Source organism: Mytilus californianus, unplaced genomic scaffold (assembly GCF_021869535.1).
Source record: "Mytilus californianus isolate M0D057914Y unplaced genomic scaffold, xbMytCali1.0.p SCAF_1, whole genome shotgun sequence".
NCBI lineage: Eukaryota > Metazoa > Mollusca > Bivalvia > Mytilida > Mytilidae > Mytilus > Mytilus californianus.
The window spans coordinates 102,284,815-102,308,319 of NW_026262581.1; the positions used below are offsets into that span (position 1 = coordinate 102,284,815).

At 32.2% G+C, this 23,505-nt stretch overlaps 1 protein-coding gene across 1 annotated transcript; it reads left to right on the forward strand.

The window, feature by feature from the left end:
- The first annotated feature begins 20,009 nt into the window (after positions 1-20,009).
- LOC127728267 (protein crumbs homolog 2-like) lies at positions 20,010-23,268 on the forward strand. The gene is made up of 4 exons (XM_052235555.1): positions 20,010-20,111; positions 20,824-20,934; positions 22,687-22,771; positions 23,166-23,268. Exons 1-4 carry the CDS (start codon positions 20,051-20,053, stop codon positions 23,260-23,262), a joined length of 354 nt encoding a protein of 117 aa, XP_052091515.1. The 5' UTR covers positions 20,010-20,050; the 3' UTR covers positions 23,263-23,268.
- Positions 23,269-23,505: the final 237 nt, after the last annotated feature.

Sequence of the window (23,505 nt, forward strand, 5' to 3'; positions counted from 1 at the left end):
AGTATTTTTAAACGAATCATGCATCTAAGTATTCCAAAATTCTGGTTTTATTTCTTAACTTAACTTAACTTAAATTATTTGCAGAAGGAGTACTCAAATTATTTGTCCATATCAACGGAAATTCAATTTTGGCATGACGACATGCAATACATATTTAGATATTACATATAAAAAACCCTAAAAAACAGTTAAACTATAAAATTATACAAGAAAAAATGCCCACAGGTGCAGGCAAACAAAACAACATAATAGCGTATGGAAGAATGATTGCATTTATTGAAAGCTGCTCAAAGTAATAAACCTCCGGGCATAATTACGTAGAAAATCTTCTATATTTCTCTTTTTATCTATTGTATAATTCCACGGTGTTTTATGTGAAAATTTCAATCATCATTACAGAGGACATATTACAAATGTAACCCCCCTCACCTTAATTGTAGCAAGTTTGTTAATATGAAATTTTATATAATTAGTGAGTTTTTTAACAGCAAAAATAAATTCTTTTTAATAATTGCCAGCTAGTATTTCATATTTTAGGTCAGATGCATATTTCAAAAATTGTATTGCATACTTGCATATAATACACACCACAATTCCGGCTACCTGTTACTGCAGATGAAGTCGGTAACACAGATCAGACCAATGTTTTACGGAATGATGTTTACCAGTGGGCTTCTATGTTAATATCTTAGGAATCACGTATTGCTTATACCATGGGCCATATGTTTTTTTTCAAATATGAAGTTAAGACTTCATTTTTTTTTATCAAATATACCACTGAATCTAGTTGAACGTTCACTCGTTTTAATTTGTTTTTGTTTTTTTGTTAATGATAGCAAATTTCTGAAAAACGATAATTGGATCGTCACATTTGAGGTTTCGTCGATATATGTAGACAATGGTTGACCTTCTTGTCAAAAAAAGAATCATTTCTGTTGTTTAATCACTGTTATATACACGATTGAATTTTGTTAATCAACATGTTTTAACTATTGCATACATCACATATCCGACAGACACGTAGCCTATAAAATAACTGCGTGACACAAAACATTTTTCACAATAACAGAAGTACTGTAAACAGTAGGAAATTCTAATAGATTTACAATTTACATGTATCTATCTTCCACACCGAAAACCATTACAGTAGTATCTGTGTTACCGAATGCATCTACAGTACCGATAGCCGGTAATAGGGTGTGTTATGTGAAACACTAGATGATTCCCCATACTGAAGCATTAAAGAAGTAAAAAGTAATGATAGTATGACATTTTAATTTAATATTTTTTCATCAGCTTTAGTTATTAGAAAAAGGAAAGCGAGTGCTAGGTGTATAGGGAAACCCTGCCAAAATGGAACATGCATACCAATTCATGGCCGGTTTTCCTGTCTCTGTTTTGCTGGATATGAAGGAGAAAAATGCCACATAGGTGAGAAAATACTTAATTTTTTACGGCCCTATTTAAGAATATAACATCAGGGAAAAAAATATTTGAATTGTCTATAATTGATGTTTTTTAGCTTCATAGTAAACTGTTTTGTTATATTTATATATTGAATATTGTTTATTGGAATACCTCCTCCACAATGGATTGTTCGAGACATTTTTCTTTTGTATTTAAAGATGCCAAAAATTACTGATTTACAAATTATGATCAGATTCTGTTTAATTTATGTATAACAAATCGACATTAAATGACTCCCAAACTTGCTTGGTTAATTTCCTTCCTTTTAATTTATAGACAGTATGTAGTATCAAGATGTCGTAAGCGAACGAAATAGGTTAGTTAGTTTTTCACAAGTGCGAGAAAGTTTACATTTTGTGGCAGTTTCCACTTCAATCCACTCAAGAAAAAATGGATATAGAATATGAGTAACATTGAAACTCTTCTCCTCGTTTGACTTAAAAGGCATGATTTCTTATACTGCATATAAAGGAAGTTTTCATCCTTTTAACTTTGACTCAAATAAGTTGTTGAACTACAATGTACTAATGGAGTACCCTCGGCGTCCATATGCACGCGAAGTCTGCGTCCACAGTAAGAACTCAGAACATGTAGGCAAATTATCTCGTTTTACATCTAATGCCATATACCTGTAACTATTAGTATTAAGATCATCTTAATGTGTTAAATTACTTTTGGGAATAGGTCAGGATCTGGAAAAAAGTTGGTCACTTAGAACTCATGCTTTCTGACATTAAAGAATTGAAACATATTGCAAACTTTATTCTTGTAAATAGCATATGTTTACAGATACAGATGACTGCTTGAAACAACCATGTTTGTTTGGAAAATGTTCGGATAAAATAAATGATTTTCAATGTGACTGTATGGTGTTCTTCGAGGGCAAAACGTGTAATAAACGTAAGTTTCATTGCATATTAACATAATTCTGCCAAATTAGCTTTCAATCAATAAAATAACAAGATCTTAGTCAGAAGAGGCACATAGCAACTCAATAAAATAACTAGATCTTTTTAAGAGACGACATATAACTACTCAATCTCAATGACATAATGATATCGTTGTCAGATATGGCATACAGCTACTACATAAAATAACTAAATCTTTGTCAGAGGCGGTTCATACCAGAAAATGAGGTAACCAAAATTCTTGTCAAAGGCGGCATATCCATACTCAATGAAGTAAACAGATCTTTGACAGAGGCCGTCTATAGATACATTTATTTCATTCAGGAAGCGGCTAGATGGAGGAAGTGAAAAAAATATATATATTTTTCTTAAGTTTTCTGTTGCAATCGACCTGCAGATATGATCGTTGTTTGCTGATAGGTTATGATTCAATATTTACATAGAAGAACTTTCGAAGTAACAAAAATTGGCTTTTTTGCAAAGAAAAAGCCCCTTTCGTGAATATGCTATGATGTCCATAACTTAATTTTTATGATATCTTCACGATAATGGGCAGCAGTTATCTTGAGTGCATTTTAGATTTAAGTGGTAGAAATATTTAAGGTACTGCATAATGTATGCAGTATTTGAACAGCGGTAGATAGGCAAGAAAGTGAATTTTAACGTATGGTAATTATTTTTAAACCAACGTAAAATGTACAGTGTAAAGCGATGAAATAACTATTGAAGCCAAACATTAATTCCAAGTGTAAAAAGTGTATAGTGTTTTTTTTCTTAATGTTGGTGAAACTGTTCTACATACATCATGTAATTGTGTGGGTATCCTTTAAAGGATGTAAAGATCTAGAGAAGAAGGAGATAAGCATAACGGAATTCCGGAGATGATCGTAACTGTAGGAATTTGATTCTTATCCAAACAAGTAATAGCTTTTCTAAAAAAGCTAGCCGTCTCTTAGCTGATGAAAGTGGAAAGTGTTCTCGCTTTGTAGATTAATTCATTTAGAATAGCCTTTCATATAAATCAACATTTTACCAAACACGTTATTAAGCAGTATATCGTTTAATGTTGGTGTCAAATAAGGTCCTTATCGTACGAATCCTTCAAAGCTTAACATACTGGATTGACATAATCTTTTGTGAGAGACCGTTCTTTTAAAATGCCAACAGTATTTTACAGAGGACAAACAGTTAAATAGAAGTATTTACACAGTGAAAGTAAATGAAACAATTAAAACTAAATGTTTGATTCATACATGATGCTGTTTCTAAATCATAAATTTTTTAAATCTCGTTTCTTAATTCCGTTGATTTTTCTTAAAAAATATATATGTTGTTGATACATGAATTTCACCGACTTCGTTTTTGATGTATATTGACCAATCTCTTACCTAGTTTGTAGTGAAAAAGTCACAAATTGACGTTTTACGGTATGACTGTCCGCTTATTTTTACGTTTTGTGGTATTTTTGTCACCTAAAACACCATTTTGGATGATGTATATAGTAAAAACGTAAACTCTATGATAACTTTATATCATTAAAACGAAAATTCATGTTTCAGCAACATATTTGTTTTTTAAAAAACAACTATAGATTTATAATGCAAGACTTGATGATTTTAAGACGACTTAATATAAAAATAAGGAGATGTGGTATGATTGCCATTGAGACAACTATCCACCAAAGTTCAAAAGAAGTGGATGTAAGCAATTTAAGAACGTTTTCATCGATTTATGTGACGAGCTAAAGTTGTATCCAAAATTTTACCAAAATCTGAGACATATTCCATTTACTGTAATTTGACCTTATGTCTTTATGGATTGTTGTCTTATTGGCAATTAAACCACGTATCCTTATATTGATATTGTTGAAATTGGCCCTGATGTGAAAAAAAAAAAACAGTTGAAACTGACCCAAAATCTGGTTCTTTTAATTCCACTGTGAAAAGTAACATTTGTGAAGATTATTTTAACATAAAGTAACATTTACACACATTTTCTTAGAATAAAAAGCAAAGACAAGTAATCCAATAATTTGTTCAAAATACTTAATTTTGTATCCTACGTTAATAATATTTGACAAAAAATATGCTCAACATTATTGTTTTTGAGTCGACCAAATCCATGACCCCCAGCTGAAATTATATGATAACCATCATTCCAAACATGCATGAATTATATTTAATACGATAATGTGACACTAATTTACCTTTTCGCTAATCGATTGATTGATTTGTTTCTTAGCGTCCAGTGGGAAATATTTCATTCATACGAATGACGAGGACAAATTAACATTTAATATAAACGGTAGTTTCTTCAAAGGATGTCGACAAAGATAAAGGATGGGAAATTCGGATTGCCACATGAAATTGACTTTATATTGGATAGAGGCAAACACTTTGTCTTGTAATAGGACCGTAAGTAAGGTGTTGCAAAGGTTCTGTGACGTGCAGAAAAATTGCACTCTCCCTTCACCAGGCATCGGATTTAACGTCCCCAATCAGACAGGGCGGGTATTTAAACATCCTGCACACCCAATTGGACTTCCTACTTTAGCAAGGGTTTTATTTCCGGACGGGAGAAGTCCAAGAATGACTATATATAACTTTAGTCAACTTTTTGGTCTTTAAGTCAGTCGAGAGGAATAGTACCTTTCATTGTTAATTTGCAATGTGAAACTTAAAGGTCTGAAAATTTTAACTGTTATATGGCAATATATAATTTTTGACATGGATAAGTAAACAAAATATAAACTATCCATTCTATTGCAAAAAAAAATTAATTGTCTGGCCTAAATTCCAACTGTAAAATGAATCATGATATATAAGAAGCAAACCATGCAAAAATGTAATTTTAGTTAAAAAAAATTCTTACTATGAATAAAAAGAGCTTAGGTGCTCATTTCGTAATCATCGTATTTTTATAATTTTCTTGTAGTAAAACCATGGGCTATAGCCATATTAGCACTGACAGCATTAGCTCTACTTCTGATATGCTGTTGCTGTTTCTGTTGTATGACGGGAAAGTATGTACATTACACTAAAATTAGTCTCTTACAGAAAATTTGTAGTATTTTATGCTTAATTAATTTGTTAAAGCTTTAATACTGTATAGCAGCTTTTGGTAATTTTAGTGTACTTTTTAGAGTATTTTCAACAATCACATAACCGTCTATGAAAGGTACTAGTGCTTTAAAGATGCCAACATTAAGATTTCAGGAAAGTTATCGAAACCGCAAACACCATATAGTTTCAGCAATAATTTCGTATTCGGCCTCAACATGTGGTAGCGCCATATTTACTTAAAGAATCATGATCATGTCAGTTTTGAATAAACGTGGGGGGGGGGGGGGGGGGGGGGGTATAAACAATTAAAAAGTTAAAACCTGAAATATCTGGACATTAGATTTATAGTAAATAGAAAAAGTACAAGAGATGTATTTTACGAAAACAAAAAATAATTAAACAAATTTCCATCAATGTCGATCTTTGAAGGGGTGGTTTTGTTACTAATGGATTGTGTTGAAAAGTAGATTGAACCTTGTAATGAACTGTAGAAAACATAAAGGTTTTTAGTTCAGTAAATATAACAGTAAAGTGCGAATTTTTGCAAGTCATAAGTGCCTGCTATATATTGTGTTCCATGTGTTTCAGTAAAATTAAATATCTTGAGAGATTGATTGATTAATGTTTCGTAACGTCAAGTGCCAATATATTGAGGTGATATAAGATTTAAAGATACAAATAGATACATCATCAAATGAATGTAAAAACAGCAAGTGTAGGACACGAGTTGGAAGAACACACATACAATGTTTGATAATTCATTTAAAATAGAAATATTTAACAGTTATCTTTCTGCATTAAACATAAACGGCAAGTAAAATAATGTATTTCTATATTACAGGGTAGAAAGCAATGACGAGAACGAAAAGGAGAAAAGGAAAAGAAAACTTCAACCAACTAGTCCTAGAGTAGGACCTACTGAAAAATCAAAACCACAGGATTTGGCATGATAACTGGTCAAATATCATGTCATCTTTAAGAATTATAATTATTATTTTGAATATTAAGTAAAATTAATTTTTTAATACATGTTCTTCCTGGAAATCTGATATCTGTCTCAGTTGTTTGTTTTCTCGTTTAAGTAGATATAATCATGGCTCAAAATAGACATTGTTTAAAGAGGAAGTAAATAAAAATGGAATTTGCTTATTGTTGAAGGCTGTGTAGTGACCTATTATAATACATTGTAGTTTACATTTTCGTCCTTCAGTCTCAAATGATTATTTTTTTTTATAAATAATATCTAGCCATTTACTTCATACAACTTAAGACCAATAATTTCACATGTCTAATCGCTTTTATGTTAACCTTGACAAGTTGAGTATACATTTAACATACAACATACTGCGACACCAAATTCTTACACGGACAGAAGCTCTACGAGTTCACATGAGACAGCCATAAATCTGATGATACCGATGATAGAGACGTTTAATTCCTTTTAAGCAGGAGAGAAATTCAATATTCACAAATCGAAGAAAGACAAAAGTCATAGTTAACGAAACAAAACACCATAAAGAATATGAATAGAAACTCTTCCAAACCGAATGTGAACTCAGATGCTTTGGGAAACACCCGTCGTGTTTTTTCTGTTAAAATGAGATACTGAAACCTCACAGCTTTATATTTTGCAAAAATCTAAAGGGTATTATTTGTTAGATTTCTTAAACTTTAAGTTTTTATAATTCAATGGGATAAAAGTATGTCCTTACCATACCTTTTCCTTCTGTGTTTATTGTATATCAAAATAATCTATCATAGAACTTTTATAAATAGTTATACTTTATAACGGTTCTAGGGTCACAGCATATAAATTCTTTTGGTCTTCTATAGTTTTGTCCAAAAATGTAAACATAATAAATAAATAACCATACTATATAAAAAGATAGCGCTATCCAAAACTGTTCTAGATATAGAACTGTAAGGATCTGTTCTATGGTAGAAATGTCGGAACCAGTTTGAAATTAGAGTTGTCGGCATGAGTTCTACAGTAGAACTGTCGGAATCAGTTATATTGAAGAACATTCAAAAAAAGTTCTTGGATAGAACTGTCCAAAACTGTTTTGTGTTAGAACTGTCCAAATCTGTTTTAGGATAGAAGGCATGTGAACTGCTCAACATACAGTTCAAGGACAGTTCTAGCAGATTTTAAGAGAGGTTAGAACTGATTCAAACTTTATTTGAAGCAAAACTAGAGGAATTGTAAATACTTTTTTTTATTTTAAAGTTGTAATGTAATCAAAATATTCCGTAAAGGAGAAAACAATAGGCTCTAAACAAAGAAAACCTATGACGAAATTTCTAACATGAAACTGTCACAGCAGATGTAAACGTTCTTAATACGATATCTTAAACTATTGTTTTATATAGCTGCTTTTTGTTTATTTGTAATTCCGATGTATTTGAATTATATATTTTTTATTGCACAAGTCTGTCTGTATTTATAGTTCTAGTACTGACTGTAATCAATATGGGAGATTACTCTGGTACAGCCAGTTTCGCACCAAATGTTAACGCAGCAGGCCTAAGTCAGCAGTCTTATTTTAATTCTTGATTTTCTTTGAGAACAGTTTTGTTGATCTTGCTGAACATATTTTTTGCAACAGACAATCGACAATTCTATGGAAACCAACCCCTCTTCTTGACGACTTGTTCATACAGGAGCTTCATAAGAAAAGAATTAACGTCAAGTTTCGCTATTTTGCTGATATGCTTTTACTAAATAATTCGGTGATTATGCCTTTCCCATTGAACTTTACATAAAGTGTACTGATGGAAAAACTTAACTCTCTCTATATCTTAACTTAACTATACGAACTGAAAAGGAGAATCGATTGGGATCTACATTTTATAATTTATGATAGGGCTTTCATATACTATCATGAATTTCTAAATAAAGGGTTGAGGGTTACAAGAAAGCTATTTTACTAATAAGTTAAAATGGAAATGACGGGACATCCCTGTAAATGTTATACGGACGCCATCATGATTTGGTTGACCGTTATTGAATATCTGTGCAACATATGACCACGGATATCTTCCAACTGCAGTAGCAACAGTCCGGTTCTCTTTTCCTAGATTGTAGCTCACCAAATGCACCGATATTAAATTGTAATGAGTAACATCACAGTGGACAATGCTCTATTTACCCTATTGTTTTGGGGTAATGTTTGTGTTGCTGACTGTTTGACCATGCTGCTGTCTCTTTTCATTCCACTTGTGATTGTTGATTCCTCCCTTGGTATCTTCCCCTCTTTCACTTGCTTGTCCATATCTCGACCTGTTTTTAGGCTATCAATTAATGGCTGTTGTCAGATATTTAGTCTTTTTCATTGGGGTTGAATGTTTTTCATTTCAGGCTTTTGTAATTGAAATCGAAACAGTTTTAATGTCGTAACTCGTGACAGTAGTAAATATTACACAATCGGTAACCGTAAAACAACACGCGGGAACCAGAACAACTAGTGAATTAACGATTTATAGTGCGGGACCTAATAAGGGTACATGTTAAAAAATTTCTTCAAATCTTTAAAGTATAATTAGATTTATTTGCATTGTAGATAAATCACATTAGGTTATTTATCTAAACAACATCAACACACATTTAAAGCTACAAATATAAACACGCACAATACCCGTTAAAGTGTACTAGTTGACTGGATTTCTGTTCTTTATATATACGTAATTTCCCCCGTTGCTTTTTAATGCGTTTTCATGAGGATGATAAATGTCAACTAAATACAGATGTTTCTACTAAAATTGTTCAAGGCAAAATCAAGTTACTTTTGGTCAAACATCTATCATGCTGACTTGAGTTATTTTGATGATTTAAGTTGAACATTTCTATGTAACGTTTTAAGTAAAGTATTATATAATAATTAAACATTGTACAGTTCATATGGAAAATAAATACTGGGAACATGTTTTTAAACTTTAAAAAGTGCACCATATAAGTGAAAGAAAAGAATCAATTAGCGAAGAGCACAATAACACTACCAACCACATTGAACAAAGTTTTCGATAAAAAGCGAGAAGACAGCCACATTTTTTTTTAAAATCATGTCATGATTAATAAAAAATGCTCACAAATTAATATTTTTTGGTAAAATAGATTTTTGTTAAATTGTTAAAATATGACCTGAACACGTATTTGAAATATTGCAGCTTTCCCATGTTAACCAGTTAGAAGTTGTAATAACATTGATTTTAAACTGGTATTTCTCCAGGCGAGAAACCACTGTGAGAAACCAGTATCTATCTAAGTGCATGTAACCGATCACATATTTATCATGTTTTTAGTTAACTTAACAGCTAACTGATAGGTCAATCTTTTTGAAGCCTTAAAGTAACGATTTAAAATATCATAACACAATTACCACGAAGATAAGCTTCGTACTATAAAACAAATTTATAAATCGCAGAACACGTCAAAGGGAGATACAAACATGAGAGACTCGCGCGTGGTTCGCTTGTTCACTCTAATAATCTTTTATTTCTGCAATGCATGTGATAAATTAAGAACCAATTATTGTAAAGTTGAACAATGGGCTCAATGGGGCTCTTGTAATGCTACATGTGGAGGAGGAGTACAGGAAAGACAGAGATATATCTGTTGTGATACTAATAAATATAGTTCACTGAAAGGATGCTTAATCGGTTGTAGTATATCATCTAGTTGGTGGCAGTCTAATGCAATTGAATATAAGAAATGTGGAAATTGCTCGCGTGGCGGAACGTATGATTTAATACAAAATCGTTGTAAATGTCCTTTAGGTTATGGTGGTACATGTTGTGACGGTAAGTTAAATCGTTATTGATACTTTTGCCACTTCACAATCAGACATGGGCTTGGTGAAATATGAGAAACATCTACATATTAGTCACAGTTGTTGATAAATCTCTGGATGAACACGTTTTGAATGTTGTTAACAGTAAAAACTTGTCAATAGGAATTTATCATTTAATTGCAAAACGTAATCCTGATAGAAAAATAGATCTTTCGTTATATTATATCATAACAGTCATGATTTGTTTGGCCCTTAAATTGCAAAAAATCTCATTCAAGCCTTTCAAAATTATGTTAATTTTATTGGACAATTAATCTGGACACTTAAGCACAGATGGATAACTTGTGACGTAACTATGGCGTCTTTAGCATGTCGAAATTTATGTATTTAACCTGAAATGGCCATTTCTTACATAGTTTTCGGTAACACTGTATATGACCAAGAGCTTCATCCAAAAGATATTTTACTCACATTAACATCTTTGTAAAATACATTTTGTTGCAAAATATCCTTTTGTCTAAAACTCTTGCTCGTATCTAATTTTTTGAAGGCAGGATCTCAAAATGCGACTTTTTTTAGCAGCTTTTGATGTTTTGCACTATAAAATGTAAGCAGTTTGAAACCCAATATGCAAGACAAAGTTCAAAAATGTTAATACTGATGTCTAAAAATTAAGGTCTGAAGGATGTTAATTGGTAGATTTATAATACTTTCAAGGGTCCCAAACAGTTTTCCTACCTTCTCTTTTTATATTGAAGTAAGATACATCTTATTATTTGAAATACTTGTTCTACTATTTTACCATGGCAAGCTGCTATTTGCAATATGGAAAATTTTGATTTATGCTAAGATCACTAGAATTCTCAAGACATAAAACATGCAATCCAGGCATTATTTTGTGTCGTTGCAATTTAAATTATTCGCTAATGAACCTTTTCCATCTGCAAACGAACTCTTTAGAACATTTACGTAGGCTTAAATATAAGGCACTTCTCGTTTTTTGGTTGCAGGTTTGTTTAACATTAATAATTTAACATGTGCCATGGATGGATACCCCATATCCTTTGTTTTTCTAACACATCTACATCTTAGACATGCAGCTTTCTTCTTTGACCATTTGTTTAAACAGTTTAAAGTGCACCAATATTTAGCCGAAAATTTGAGTTGAAGAAGCAGTTGTCACAAAAGAAAAAACTGCTTGTAAAATTCAACCTCTTTATTAATCGTAAGTGTATCAAAAGCAGGAAAATAACCCACCTTACGGGGGTGAACCTGGGGTATGGGAGACAACTCTTACAAATGTATTGGAAGTCATTTGTTTGTTTTAACCATGCAATCATTGAAACAGTTGAACAATCATTTATGCTTTTACATTTTTGTTATGAGAATGATGCTTCCCATTCGATGCAGCAGCATCTAAAAATATTGTCCAAGTTTGACTCCAACAAACATTAACTAAGGAATTCCATTTTTGTTTAAGATTAAAAAAAACTAAAGCTAAATAAAATAGAAATTTAACATTCATAGATGAAGTGCTTCTAAAAATACTTTGCCCTAAGAATTTTTTGGACTGACTATTTTTAGTGAGGTTTTAATAATATTGTATAAATGCACTCTAGATGATATCGCAGCATCTTTAAATTTGCACCAAATCCAGTAAATATAATTCTAATGTTCAAATGTATAATAAAATTGAGAATGGAAATGGGGAATGTGTCAAAGAGACAACAACCCGACCATAGAACAGACAACAGCAGAAGGTCACCAACAGGTCTTCAATGCAGCGAGAAATTCCCGCACCCGGAGGCGTCCTTCAGCTGGCCCTTAAACAAATATATAATCTAGTTCAGTGATAATGAACGCCATACTAATCTCCAAATTGTACACAAGAAACTAAAATTAAAAATAATACAAGACTAACAAAGGCTAGAGGCTCCTGACTTGGGACAGGCGCAAAAATGCGGCGGGGTTAAACATGTTTATGAGATCTCAACCCTCCCCCTATACCTCTAGCCAATGTAGAAAAGTAAACGCATAACAATACGCACATTAAAATTCAGTTCAAGAGAAGTCCGAGTCTGATGTCAGAAGATGTAACCAAAGAAAATAAACAAAATGACAATAATACATAAATAACAACAGACTACTAGCAGTTAACTGACATGCCAGCTCCAGACTTCAATTAAACTGATTGAAAGATTATGTCTTCATCATATGAATATCAGGCACAATCCTTCCCGTTAGGGGTTTAGTATCATACCATCATAACATATATGAGAAGAACATAACCCGTGTCATGCCAACAATCTCAATTTATAACAAATAAATAAGCAGGTAATATATTTATAATGTTTGTGGTGAATTAAATGCTTTCTAATAAGTCATATATTAACGTTTTGAAAAAATAATTCAGGACAAAAGAAGTAATAATATCCATGAAGATAGATAATAATGATTGTAATCAGTGATGGCAATGAATATTCAATACTTATAAAAACGGTATGTACAAGAATGAAGTTTTTTTTCTTGGTATGCCTCGCTATAGAGATGGTTTTTTGTTTGTTTGTGTATCACATGTTATCAATCTAGTACACACTACTTCTTAATTGAACAATGGGCTCTATGGGAGCTTTGTAATGCTACATACGGAAGAAGAGTAAGGGAAAGACTTAGGTCCATCTGGTGTGATAATTTCAAATATATACTAATATATAAACACTAGATTATTCTTTTTACTTTTCCCTTTCAGATATGCAATTCGTGTAAAATAAATGTATAAACATAAATTTCATTTATTACTTCATTTTCTAAAAAACATTTGAAGCATGAAAGGTGAATTGATTACGTTATTTCTAATATTCAAATCATGTGGTATGCACGGAAACCATGGATTTCTCCTTATCCATGGATATGTCACCGTCCAAGACAATGACTGCATGTAACCAACGCCTAAATGATTGACAGAAAAGTCAACTAGTTCTGTTAGGCATGTTTTGAGTTCTGTGTTGTACCTCCTGATATTGTCTCTGTCCCATCCAATACAGTTTGTTTTGTCAATTTTGCGGTTTAACTTTCGGACTTAATATGTTTTTCTGCAGTCGATTCTTTGATATTTCAGTATATGGGAAACATTTATTGCATGAATCTGTCTGCCATGGCATTCGATGACTTGATTGGCAATTGATGTTGCGGACGTAACATGTTTCACAAATAACGTTGCGTTAACAAAATTTATTGACGTGGCGTTGTCACTATATATTGATCTGGTCAAGGGTGGTCATTAACAAATCCCATCTGCCTGTGCCATTGTAAGGACAGTAAGATGAGTTTCTGACGTGAAATTGTCAAGCAACAGCCCATTAATTTCACGTATACCTGCCTGCAATATTCTTATGGCCTGATTCAGATTCTCAGTCTTGACAATATGGAAATGCAACATGTTTTTACTGATTTAAGTGTGGGTATAATTTGGAAGAATTGTTTCACGAAGAAAATATATTAAAACAATCATTTATGGGTTTCAATTATCAGTTTATGAAATTCGTGCGAATTCAATAATTTGGTATTTTCAATTACCTCAGGAAAGTCCGGTATTGAATTTTCTATACAAAAAGAAGTAAGGTGAGCTGGAATATTAGTTAAATGAGGATCAACCATGATTTGGTAAAAAAAAAATCATCAAAATGTGTGTTGCGTTTTTAAAGTCCGTCAGTATAAGTTATTAAAGGGGTGCGATGCAATAAATCGGCTCACAGATTAGAAGTTGGTTTTACATGTACGTCAAGGTATATTTGATACATGCATTGGAGTATTTACACAAAAGATGAAACTTGACTTTTTTTTTAAACTTTGCCAAACTCCCCCAAGCAAAGTTGACCTAAGGTGGAATAATTCTTTTATTGAAGATTCCTATTTGGTCATATAGCTCTTCGCGTACATCCATGACTTTCCATTTTTGGAAGTTTGAGCCTTCCTGATGAAGGTAAATCACGAAAAGCGCTCCTGACTCATCATACATAAAAGTGTTATTTTCATATTATATATACATGTATACCAATGAAGAATTTCCATTTCTGTGAAGTATAACCATGATCTTATCAAAAGAAATTATTTCAAACGGCAAATTAATTAGATCTTTTTACCTTTAAATTTTGTTACTTCCTGTCCTGTGAATCGATTATTATTATAAAAATTCAGTTTAGTCTGCCGATATCTTTTACATTTGGTAAAGCGTATATAAAATCATTAATAATTGTTTCCATATTGACTCACATTAAATGAGATTTATGTTTTACTTTTTCTTGATGAAAATTCAATTGCTACTTATGTTTTCATCTAACCTTAATCCTAACTACTCGGTTAGGAGAACTTCTGCTATTTTGTATAACATAAAGCAAATGTAGTTTTGATTTCTGCACTTAATCGATTTCCTAGGTTATGACTGATGTTTCTTATGTAGACGAAACGTGCGTCTGGCATACCAAATTATAAAATCTTGTAGCTATGATGACTTTTTACCAGCTTCGGTCCTTGCTTGGGCGTTGGGTTCACCAGAACTCGAAACACAATACTGGCCCGTGTAGTTTTATCTGAAAAAGGCTTAACAGATTTGTATATCCTAGCAAAATAAACCACAGTTTTATAATGTGGTATGGGTTTTATCCATTTTTGAAGGCCATGCATTGACCTATAGTTGTTAACTTCTTTGTCATTAGGTCTCTGGTGGAGATTTGTCTCATCATTTGGTCTCTGGTGGAGATTTGTCTCACCGGCAATCATACCACATCTTCTTATTTTTACATTCCTGTATTTGAAGGAATATTTTAAGGGTTCATCAAGAATGCTCAACTCTGACGGAAAAGTTTGGCATCTTGAGTCCTTTTCTTCTTTTTTAGTCATGGTGTTGTCAGTTTATTTTCGACTTATGAGCTTGAATGTCCCTTTAATATCTTTCGCCTCTCTGTTGGAAAGCCCAAGATGTATGGATACATCCGGATTTAAATAAACAAAGACCATCTAAAGATAATGCCTTCAAAGAAAATTAATGTTTGGCTGGAGTAGTTTAATACTTAGTAATACATAAATTTTAAAACCTAAAATCCTTCAATTTATTTATTTATTTTAGCAAAGTAGAAATTAAAAAAAAAAAAAAAAAACAAAACCAAACATTTTGACGTCAGTGTTAGGTGAGGTATTGAGTCTTTTAAGTTGGTTCCTTTCGTAAATATTCAACACGCTTTCGGATTTACAAACATTCAAATAAACGACGGATACCAGACTATAATAGTATTAAAAGTACATGTCAACACATATGACGTCACAAAGCCATAAAACAGAATTTCACTAAATAATACACAGGCAAAGGAAAGGTTACCAATTCAACACTGTAATTAGATCTTTGAATATTGTTTTATTGGTAAAAATACTGATTTTGTTATGAGTAAATTTAAACCATACTAAATATTATTGTTATTTACATATGCACATTTATGGTTATTCAATCTGTCAATACCTATATTTTGGCATTGAACAAGGTCATGTTTTTCTCTGACTTACGTCTTGACACTAAATCCATTGGATGTTGGATGTGTACTGATTGATATTTTAGTCTCATATACATGATTTTTTTTATTAGTTGTTATTGACTTTGAACCAGCTGTCAGTAACTGCGAGTTCTCTCAGATCTGTACTTTGTGGTTTTTGTTGCTGTTATGAGGGATTTATAAATACCCTGTCACATCGCGTCTGTGTTTTATTGGATGTTATTTCTGCTTTGTATCAATCTAAAGAGTTAAGCCCTTTTTAACTGTCTTTTAAAGTTTGTTCTTATGTTGTACTGTTACACCACTGTCCCAGGTTAGGGGGAGTGTTGGCGCCTTCAAACATATTCAACCCCGCCACATTCTTCATGTGCATGTCCCGAGTCAGAAGCCTGTAATTCAATGGTTGTCTTTGGTAGCTGTCTGTTATATTTGTTTTTCGTTTATTGTTTTGTCATAAATTAAAGCAGGTTGTATGTTTTTTTTTTTATTTGTTTCACATTTTGTCATGTTCGGGAACTTTTATAGATGACTCTACGATACGGATTTTGCTCATTGTTAAGGCCGGACTGTTCTGTATAGTTGCTAAAATCCACGTTATCTGGACTTATTTTATATTGTATAGTTGTCTCATTGGCAATCATAATACAGCTTCCTATTTTATATTAAGTTATTATCAGACATGTAACTGATTAAACACCTTTCACAAGTAGCAAAGATCGTTTTTTTTTTATTATAAAATCACTTACACTTGTTATTCTTTTTAAAACATACTACATTTGTATTTGTCATATTGCTATACCTTAGAAAAATTTGAACGCAGATTGTATCTTCGACGTTCAACATTATTTGATCCAAAGCAAGAATCATATCATCATTTCTTAATATGCATCCAAACAGAGAGCGGTCAATAAGCAAGAGGTTCTTCAGCGAAAGATAGGTCTAGAATATGTCAAGCTTTGCATCGTCCAATGTATTACAAGCTGCGAATAGTGTTATACAGAGAGACTATTAAAGATCGGCCAAAAAACACCAATATCTCAGAAGAACCAACAATATTAAGAAATGAAAAATATAACCACAGACGAGGTTCATGACTAAGAACAAACGCATGAACATGAGGCAAGTTTTAATTAGTTTGTTCAGTAAAACAAGAGTTGTGTTGTGTTGTTTACTGTAAATTCAGAAATTATTGCGTGCATTTATTATTGCGATTTATGAAGAATGGACAATAATGCGAGATTAATTATTGCGATTTCAGGAAATTCTGCATACAGATGCATATATCAGATATCAGAATGCGAGTTCTAATTATTGCGATACTAACCCAGTCGCACTATTCGCATTAATAAAAACCTCGCAATAATTTCTGAATTTACAGTATGTCGAAATATGCATTCAATATTCGCCTCAGGACTTTAAACCCCAGTCCATTCATCTTACTTTAAACAAGACAGGCCAAAGTGACCATATGCCATTTTGTTAAACTTGAAAGTTTTCTTTCAGTTAAGACAACTACAACAATATCTACTACAACAATACCAACAACTACAACAATATCAACTTCTACAACAATACCAGCTACTACAACAATACCAACTACTACAACAATACCAGCTACTATAACCAAACCAACTACTACAACCACACCAACTATTTCGACCAGTACAACAACTACTTCTATAACCGCACCGACTACTACCACGTTTACAACGTCCCCAACGCACAAGCCAACAATCGGGACAACCTTACTAACGACCATGATAAAACTAACTACGCAGTCCATCACAAAGTTAACTACAACACAGAAAGGTAATTTTTTGTTATTGCTGCCTAAGTTTAAATGAGTTATTTCTATTTTACATATAAAAAAAATTATAATGATTTAATAAACAAGATGGTGGGATCTTTAATGTGATCGACAGAGATAAGGACGTGAAATATAGTGCAACTGAATAAACGTCATAGATATAAAAAGATGTGGTATGAGTGCCAATGAGACAACTCTCCATCCAAGTAAAATTTGTAAAAGTAAACCATTATAGACCAAAGTACGACCTTCACACGGAGCCGTGGTTCACACCGAACAGCAAGCTATAAAGTGCCCTAAAAATGACTAGTGTAAAACCATTCAAACAGGAAAACCAACGGTCTAATCTATATAAAAAACGAGAAACGAGAAACACTTATGAACCCCATCAACAAAGGACAACCACTGACCATCAGGTTCCTGACTTAGGACATGTGCAAGCAAATGCAGCGGGTTTGAACGTTTTATCTAGTACCAACCTTTACCCTAACCTGAGAAAGTGGTGTAACAATACGACATAAAAGGACACAAAATTAAAAAATAATTGAAAAAAGGCTCAACTCATCAAAGCATGAATACTAACAGATTTTAGACAAAAGTTAGACCATGGAAACCAAATTACCAAATAATTAAATTATAAATCACAGAAAAATATATCAAAGCCAAAACAAGAATGAAATAATTTTGACAAACAACCGGTCACTTATGAACCACTCAAAAAGAGCTTTTTTGAGGATTTCGAAGGGTCATGTTTGGTAGGGACAGACATCTGAATAAAATAGAGAATATTAACAGTGGTGAAATGTTTACCGTCACATATCACATGATCTAATATTTTAAATAAAAGAACATAAATATATTAATTCTGTAAATTTTGTATAATTTGAAGAATTTCCTAATTCATGCAAATGTTATTTCTTTAGAAACAACAGCATATATTTGTTCCTTTTTCAGAGTTATTTTCTTTCGGTCAACGGACTTTATCAACCTCAACTGCCTCATATCTGGACTTACATCTAGAAATTGACAATGAGGTTCGGTTGAAAACAAAACTTCACAACAAAAGAGATGATTTCAGCTTTCAATTGTGAACTTTCCATTTCTATGTAGCAACATTCCAGCAGCGCCTGCATACGGAGTATATATCTCCCAGTTGATATAATATTCCAGGGCTTGTATTTCCTATCATGATTTCCTTGATAGAGGGTAACTGCTCACAAGGAAGCTATTAAAGCAAGAGTTCCAAGTAGTGAGGTTGAAATCATTCCTTCGTAAATTTTACGGACGCCATCACGAGTTGGTTGGCCATTATGGAATATCCGTTTCACAGATGATAGCGGATATGTTCCAAATGTCGTAACTACAATCCATTCCCCTTTTCCCCGAATGTGACCTACCAAATTATACTTATTACTGGGTTCGTACTAGCATGAGCAACACGACGGGTGCCACATGAGGAGCAGGATCTGCTTACCCTGCACCTGAGATCACCCCCAGTTTTTGGTGGGTTCGTGTTTCTCAGTCTTTAGTTTTCTATGTTGTCTTTTGTGTACTTTTATTTGTCTGTTTGTCTTTTTTTTCTTTTTAGCCATGACGTTGTCAGTTTATTTTCGACTTATGAGTTTGAATGCCCCTTTGGTATCTTTTGCCTCTCTTACAAAACTAATAAAAGGAGATTCGACTACAGTCAATTTGGTAGGGATAGTTTAAACCTTAGTTTTTATAAAACGTACCAATATATATGGATGAAAATAAGTTAAATTGTCCTAAGTCAGGAGCCTGTATTCAGTAGTTGTCGTTTGTTGCTGTATATCATATTTGATTTTCGTTCATTATTTTTTACATAAATCTTATGTGTATTTGACATTATGCATACGTTGTATTTGACATTATGCATACGTTGTATTTGACATTATGCATGCGCTGTATTAGCCATACTAAGTAGGGAATTATAATTGAATGATTGTACAAACCTCAAGTTTTTGTTGTTGTCATTAATCATTAGTGACAGGCCTCTAAACAAACACAAAAACATATCTTAAATTTAATTCATCACAAACCTACTCGGAAATGTGGATGAGTTATTGTGAAAACAAGTCAGACACTTCTCCCAATAATTCATGAAATACACAGTATCTTGTAGTAAACAAAGATGTCACGTGGACTACATAAAAGGGCAATGACAATTCATAAGCAGAAGAGAAACCGACAACACCATGACAAAATACGAACCACAACATAGAAAACTATAGACTAAATAACAAGAGCCCCTCCAAAAACCGTGGGTGAACTCAGTGCTCCGGGAGGGTAAAACTCGTTTACTAGTCATAATAAATTCTTGTCGTTTTGGTAGTAAATATTGATGTTCAGCAATTCATTTGATGAGAAAACATATTGTAAATTCATAAACATTTTTACAGGGAATGGTTTATCAAGCTGCGTAGGAAATCGTTGTCAGCATGGAGTATGTATACCAATGGATCATCAATATTTTTGTCTGTGTCCTCCTGGATATGAGGGACAAAACTGTGACAAAGGTATGTACAATTAAGACACAAAAATAGGTGCTATACAAAATTGTATACTTTATTCATTTGAAAAAAATAGCTGACAATATATCTTAAAATATAGATAATATATGTAGATATATAACAATAAATATTTGTCCCAGAAATACACGTAAAATGATGATTAAAAAAAAAATTTCAGATTCAAAATGTGAATAACATATATTTTTTTTTATTTCGAAAATCTGTAAATATAAGAATTGAAGGGCAGGCTGTGGAATGTGTTTTCACATCTTTGTCCTTTGGTCTTTGCTGTATAGTTGTCTTATTGGCAATATTTCAACATGTCTTTATCCTTATAAACTTATAGTTGTCGGATTTACTTTTAATTGATCGTTATTATAATTAAGTACATGACATCTATACATGTGCACAATAATCTCAATATATAGCAGTATAATTTCTGGAATTACATATAACGTATACACTTGTGTCATCAGATTATTGAAGAAAAATACTCAAAAACTTTTGTCAGCAACATCCCCACCGTGATCTCCACCATAAAAAGAATAAAAATGACGCATTAAGAAAACCGTCTTATAAGTAAGAACAACAAAAATATAGAGGTACAGGAAACAGTATGTTTTATATAATGTAATCATTAACATAAGACTTCAAGTGACAGTAAATAATACGAAATAACATTGAAAAAAAATACTGAATTTTAATATATTTAAAACAGACATTGATGACTGTGCCAGCGGCCCATGTCAGTACGGGACATGCCATGACAAAGTTGATGATTTTCATTGTGATTGTGTTTTCTTCTTCAAAGGCAAAATGTGTAACAAACGTAAGTAAATTAATTAAATACTAAGGACACGTGTGTGAATGCCACGTACATGTAGCTAGCAAGTGACTCTTCAGACTATATGGATCAATCATAAACGGTCTACAATCCTTGAGCAGTGTTTCAGAGTGTATTACAATTTTCAAAAAGTGAAATTATGATTACAAGGTCAAGTTTATCCACTGATATACGCAGAAAATAATATTTAGATCTAAATGTAGATATCTGAGAATAAATATTTTATATACACTTTTTGTGCAATTTGATTATACGTCTGCCATTTTTTTTAAATGAGAATTTTGATAAAACAATATTACTGTTGATATAAACAAGTTGAGCTATTGCTCACCATTGATACCCCTGCTATACGTATTCGGTAAACACGAAGTAGATGTGCGCTGCATGTGAAAGCGCATCACACGATACAACATTTTCACGTGAAGCTAGATAAAGTATAACTGGAAGGTCTGATTAATAGTTCCCGAGAAAAATGTGTCAAAATTCATACATGGCTATTATGTATAAGAATATATAATAATTCGGTAAACAGGAAGTTCATGAGCGAAGATAATGCACCAAGCGGTATAGCATAACAACGGTAAAGCTTGCTACCAAATTTCAAGAAAGTCTGATGTGTAGTTCCTGACAAAAAGACAAAATGAATGTCATGGAACGGACGAACAAAAACACGGACAGAGGTAAACCAGTTATCTCACCTCCTTTGGAACAGTGGTATACAAAACAGATTGAAAAGTTCCTTTGATTCATGCAAGCCTCAGATGGACAATTCAGAGTATGCAAGTGAATAAAAATGAAGAATAGTATATTAATGAGACAATACAAAACAACCATATGAAGGACATCAAGAGTGGAGCACACGCACTTATCAAATTTGGATTTAACAATGAGTAAACCTCGAGGATATTGCAATACCGCTAGAATAAGGAGTTTAAAAATTTTTCTGTAAATTTTAACGATGGATCATCGTTATATATTTTCTCAGATATAATTTTCTTATACTTTACCAAAAAATTGAATTTATCATGCTTTTTTTCAAAAATTAAATAACAAGTATGGGTTACCGTGCTATTTTTCAAGCAACAAGTCGTGCAAAATTGCCCATAGATTATTCCTTTTTTTTTGTAAATTAAAAGAAATCTATAAGAGGGAATTTTTATAAAAATTGAGAAACTATATAGGTATTATGATATGCTTTAACGAATGAAAAGAAAAAATGGTGTCACCGAACTTGTTTTCGGGCCACAAGTCATAAATAAACTTTTTATTAACGTTCCTTTATAAATATTATACTATAAGAGTTTTCTCCCCTTATATGGCTAAGTTGAAAAATTGAATCGAACAAAAAAAGATATTTGGTATTTGTTAAAACAGTCTAAATAGTCCAATAAATCACTTCTTTTCCTTTATTTGAATAAAAAGTCCTACAATTTAATTGCCAATCTGTCTCAAAACTTGAAGATTTAAGCAAAGAACTAGACCGATAGTGTACAGCTATTTACGATAGCGTTTGATTTTGTCAGTTTTTATGGACTTCCCCTTTTTGATTTTGCCTTGGAGTTCGGTATTTTGGCAAACTTTTTTTTATAATCCAAGATGGCGGTATACTGTTAATCTACTTTAAATAAGGAAAATATGAATGCAATTTACAATATTTTTTTTGAATAAAAATATGAATGCTTAATTGTTTAAGACATGCACGATAAAGTAAGTTACGATATTTGAATATATTTGTAGTTACATCATGGGCCATAGCATTTATAGCATTAGCATCTTTAGCGGTTCTTCTAACTTGTTGTTGTTGCTGGTGGATTATGGGAATGTAAGTGCATATTATTCCATGTAGAAAAAATATATTGTTTATTCATATTTCAATACATTCCTGAAAAAGAAGAAAGTAAAGGCACTTTTAAAAGTCGTTTAGACTTAATCTATTTCTTTTGCCTATTTTATTTATACATGCAGTGTAGGATAAATATGAAATTGTCTATAGAAATGAACCGATATTTCTAAGCTTGTTATTTTCGACGTTGAAGCAAATTAGCTTTGGATTACTGGAAACTGAAGAGTTTATTGCATATGAGAGATAGTCGTGCATTTTGTAAAAAAAACTATGTTATACGTATATTTTGTGTATAATATAATATAGCACGTGTGAAATGATTAAACTGTGTGCACATTCAAATACAATACACTTACATTTCTCCTTTTTTCAGTTGTAACAGGGACGAAGAAAAGACAAAAGTTAAACCTATGAAGGAAAAGATTAAACCGAAACCAACGGAGAGACAACCACGATATGATAGATGGTGATGGAGTTCGAAGCCATAAATAATAAATACTTTTATTTTAGAAAGATTAAGGCTTGTTGTGTGTTCGACGTCTTGACAGAAACCATCCTACTACAAAGTATAACCCATTTAAACGCCAAAATTGTAGTATATTTTAGTGACACAATTCAATCTTTAAAATAAATATATTTTCCTTCTTAACAATATAAAAAACTAAATTTTAATATCCAGTAAGCAAAATATCAAAATGTCATATTTATTTAAA

Coding starts and splice junctions, on each gene's coding strand:
- LOC127728267 (XM_052235555.1), top strand. CDS start 20,051: ATGGATCATCAATATTTTTGTCTGTGTCCTCCTGGATATGAGGGACAA. Junction 20,112..20,823: donor GGGACAAAACTGTGACAAAG/GTATGTACAATT, acceptor TATTTAAAACAG/ACATTGATGACTGTGCCAGC. Junction 20,935..22,686: donor AGGCAAAATGTGTAACAAAC/GTAAGTAAATTA, acceptor ATATATTTGTAG/TTACATCATGGGCCATAGCA.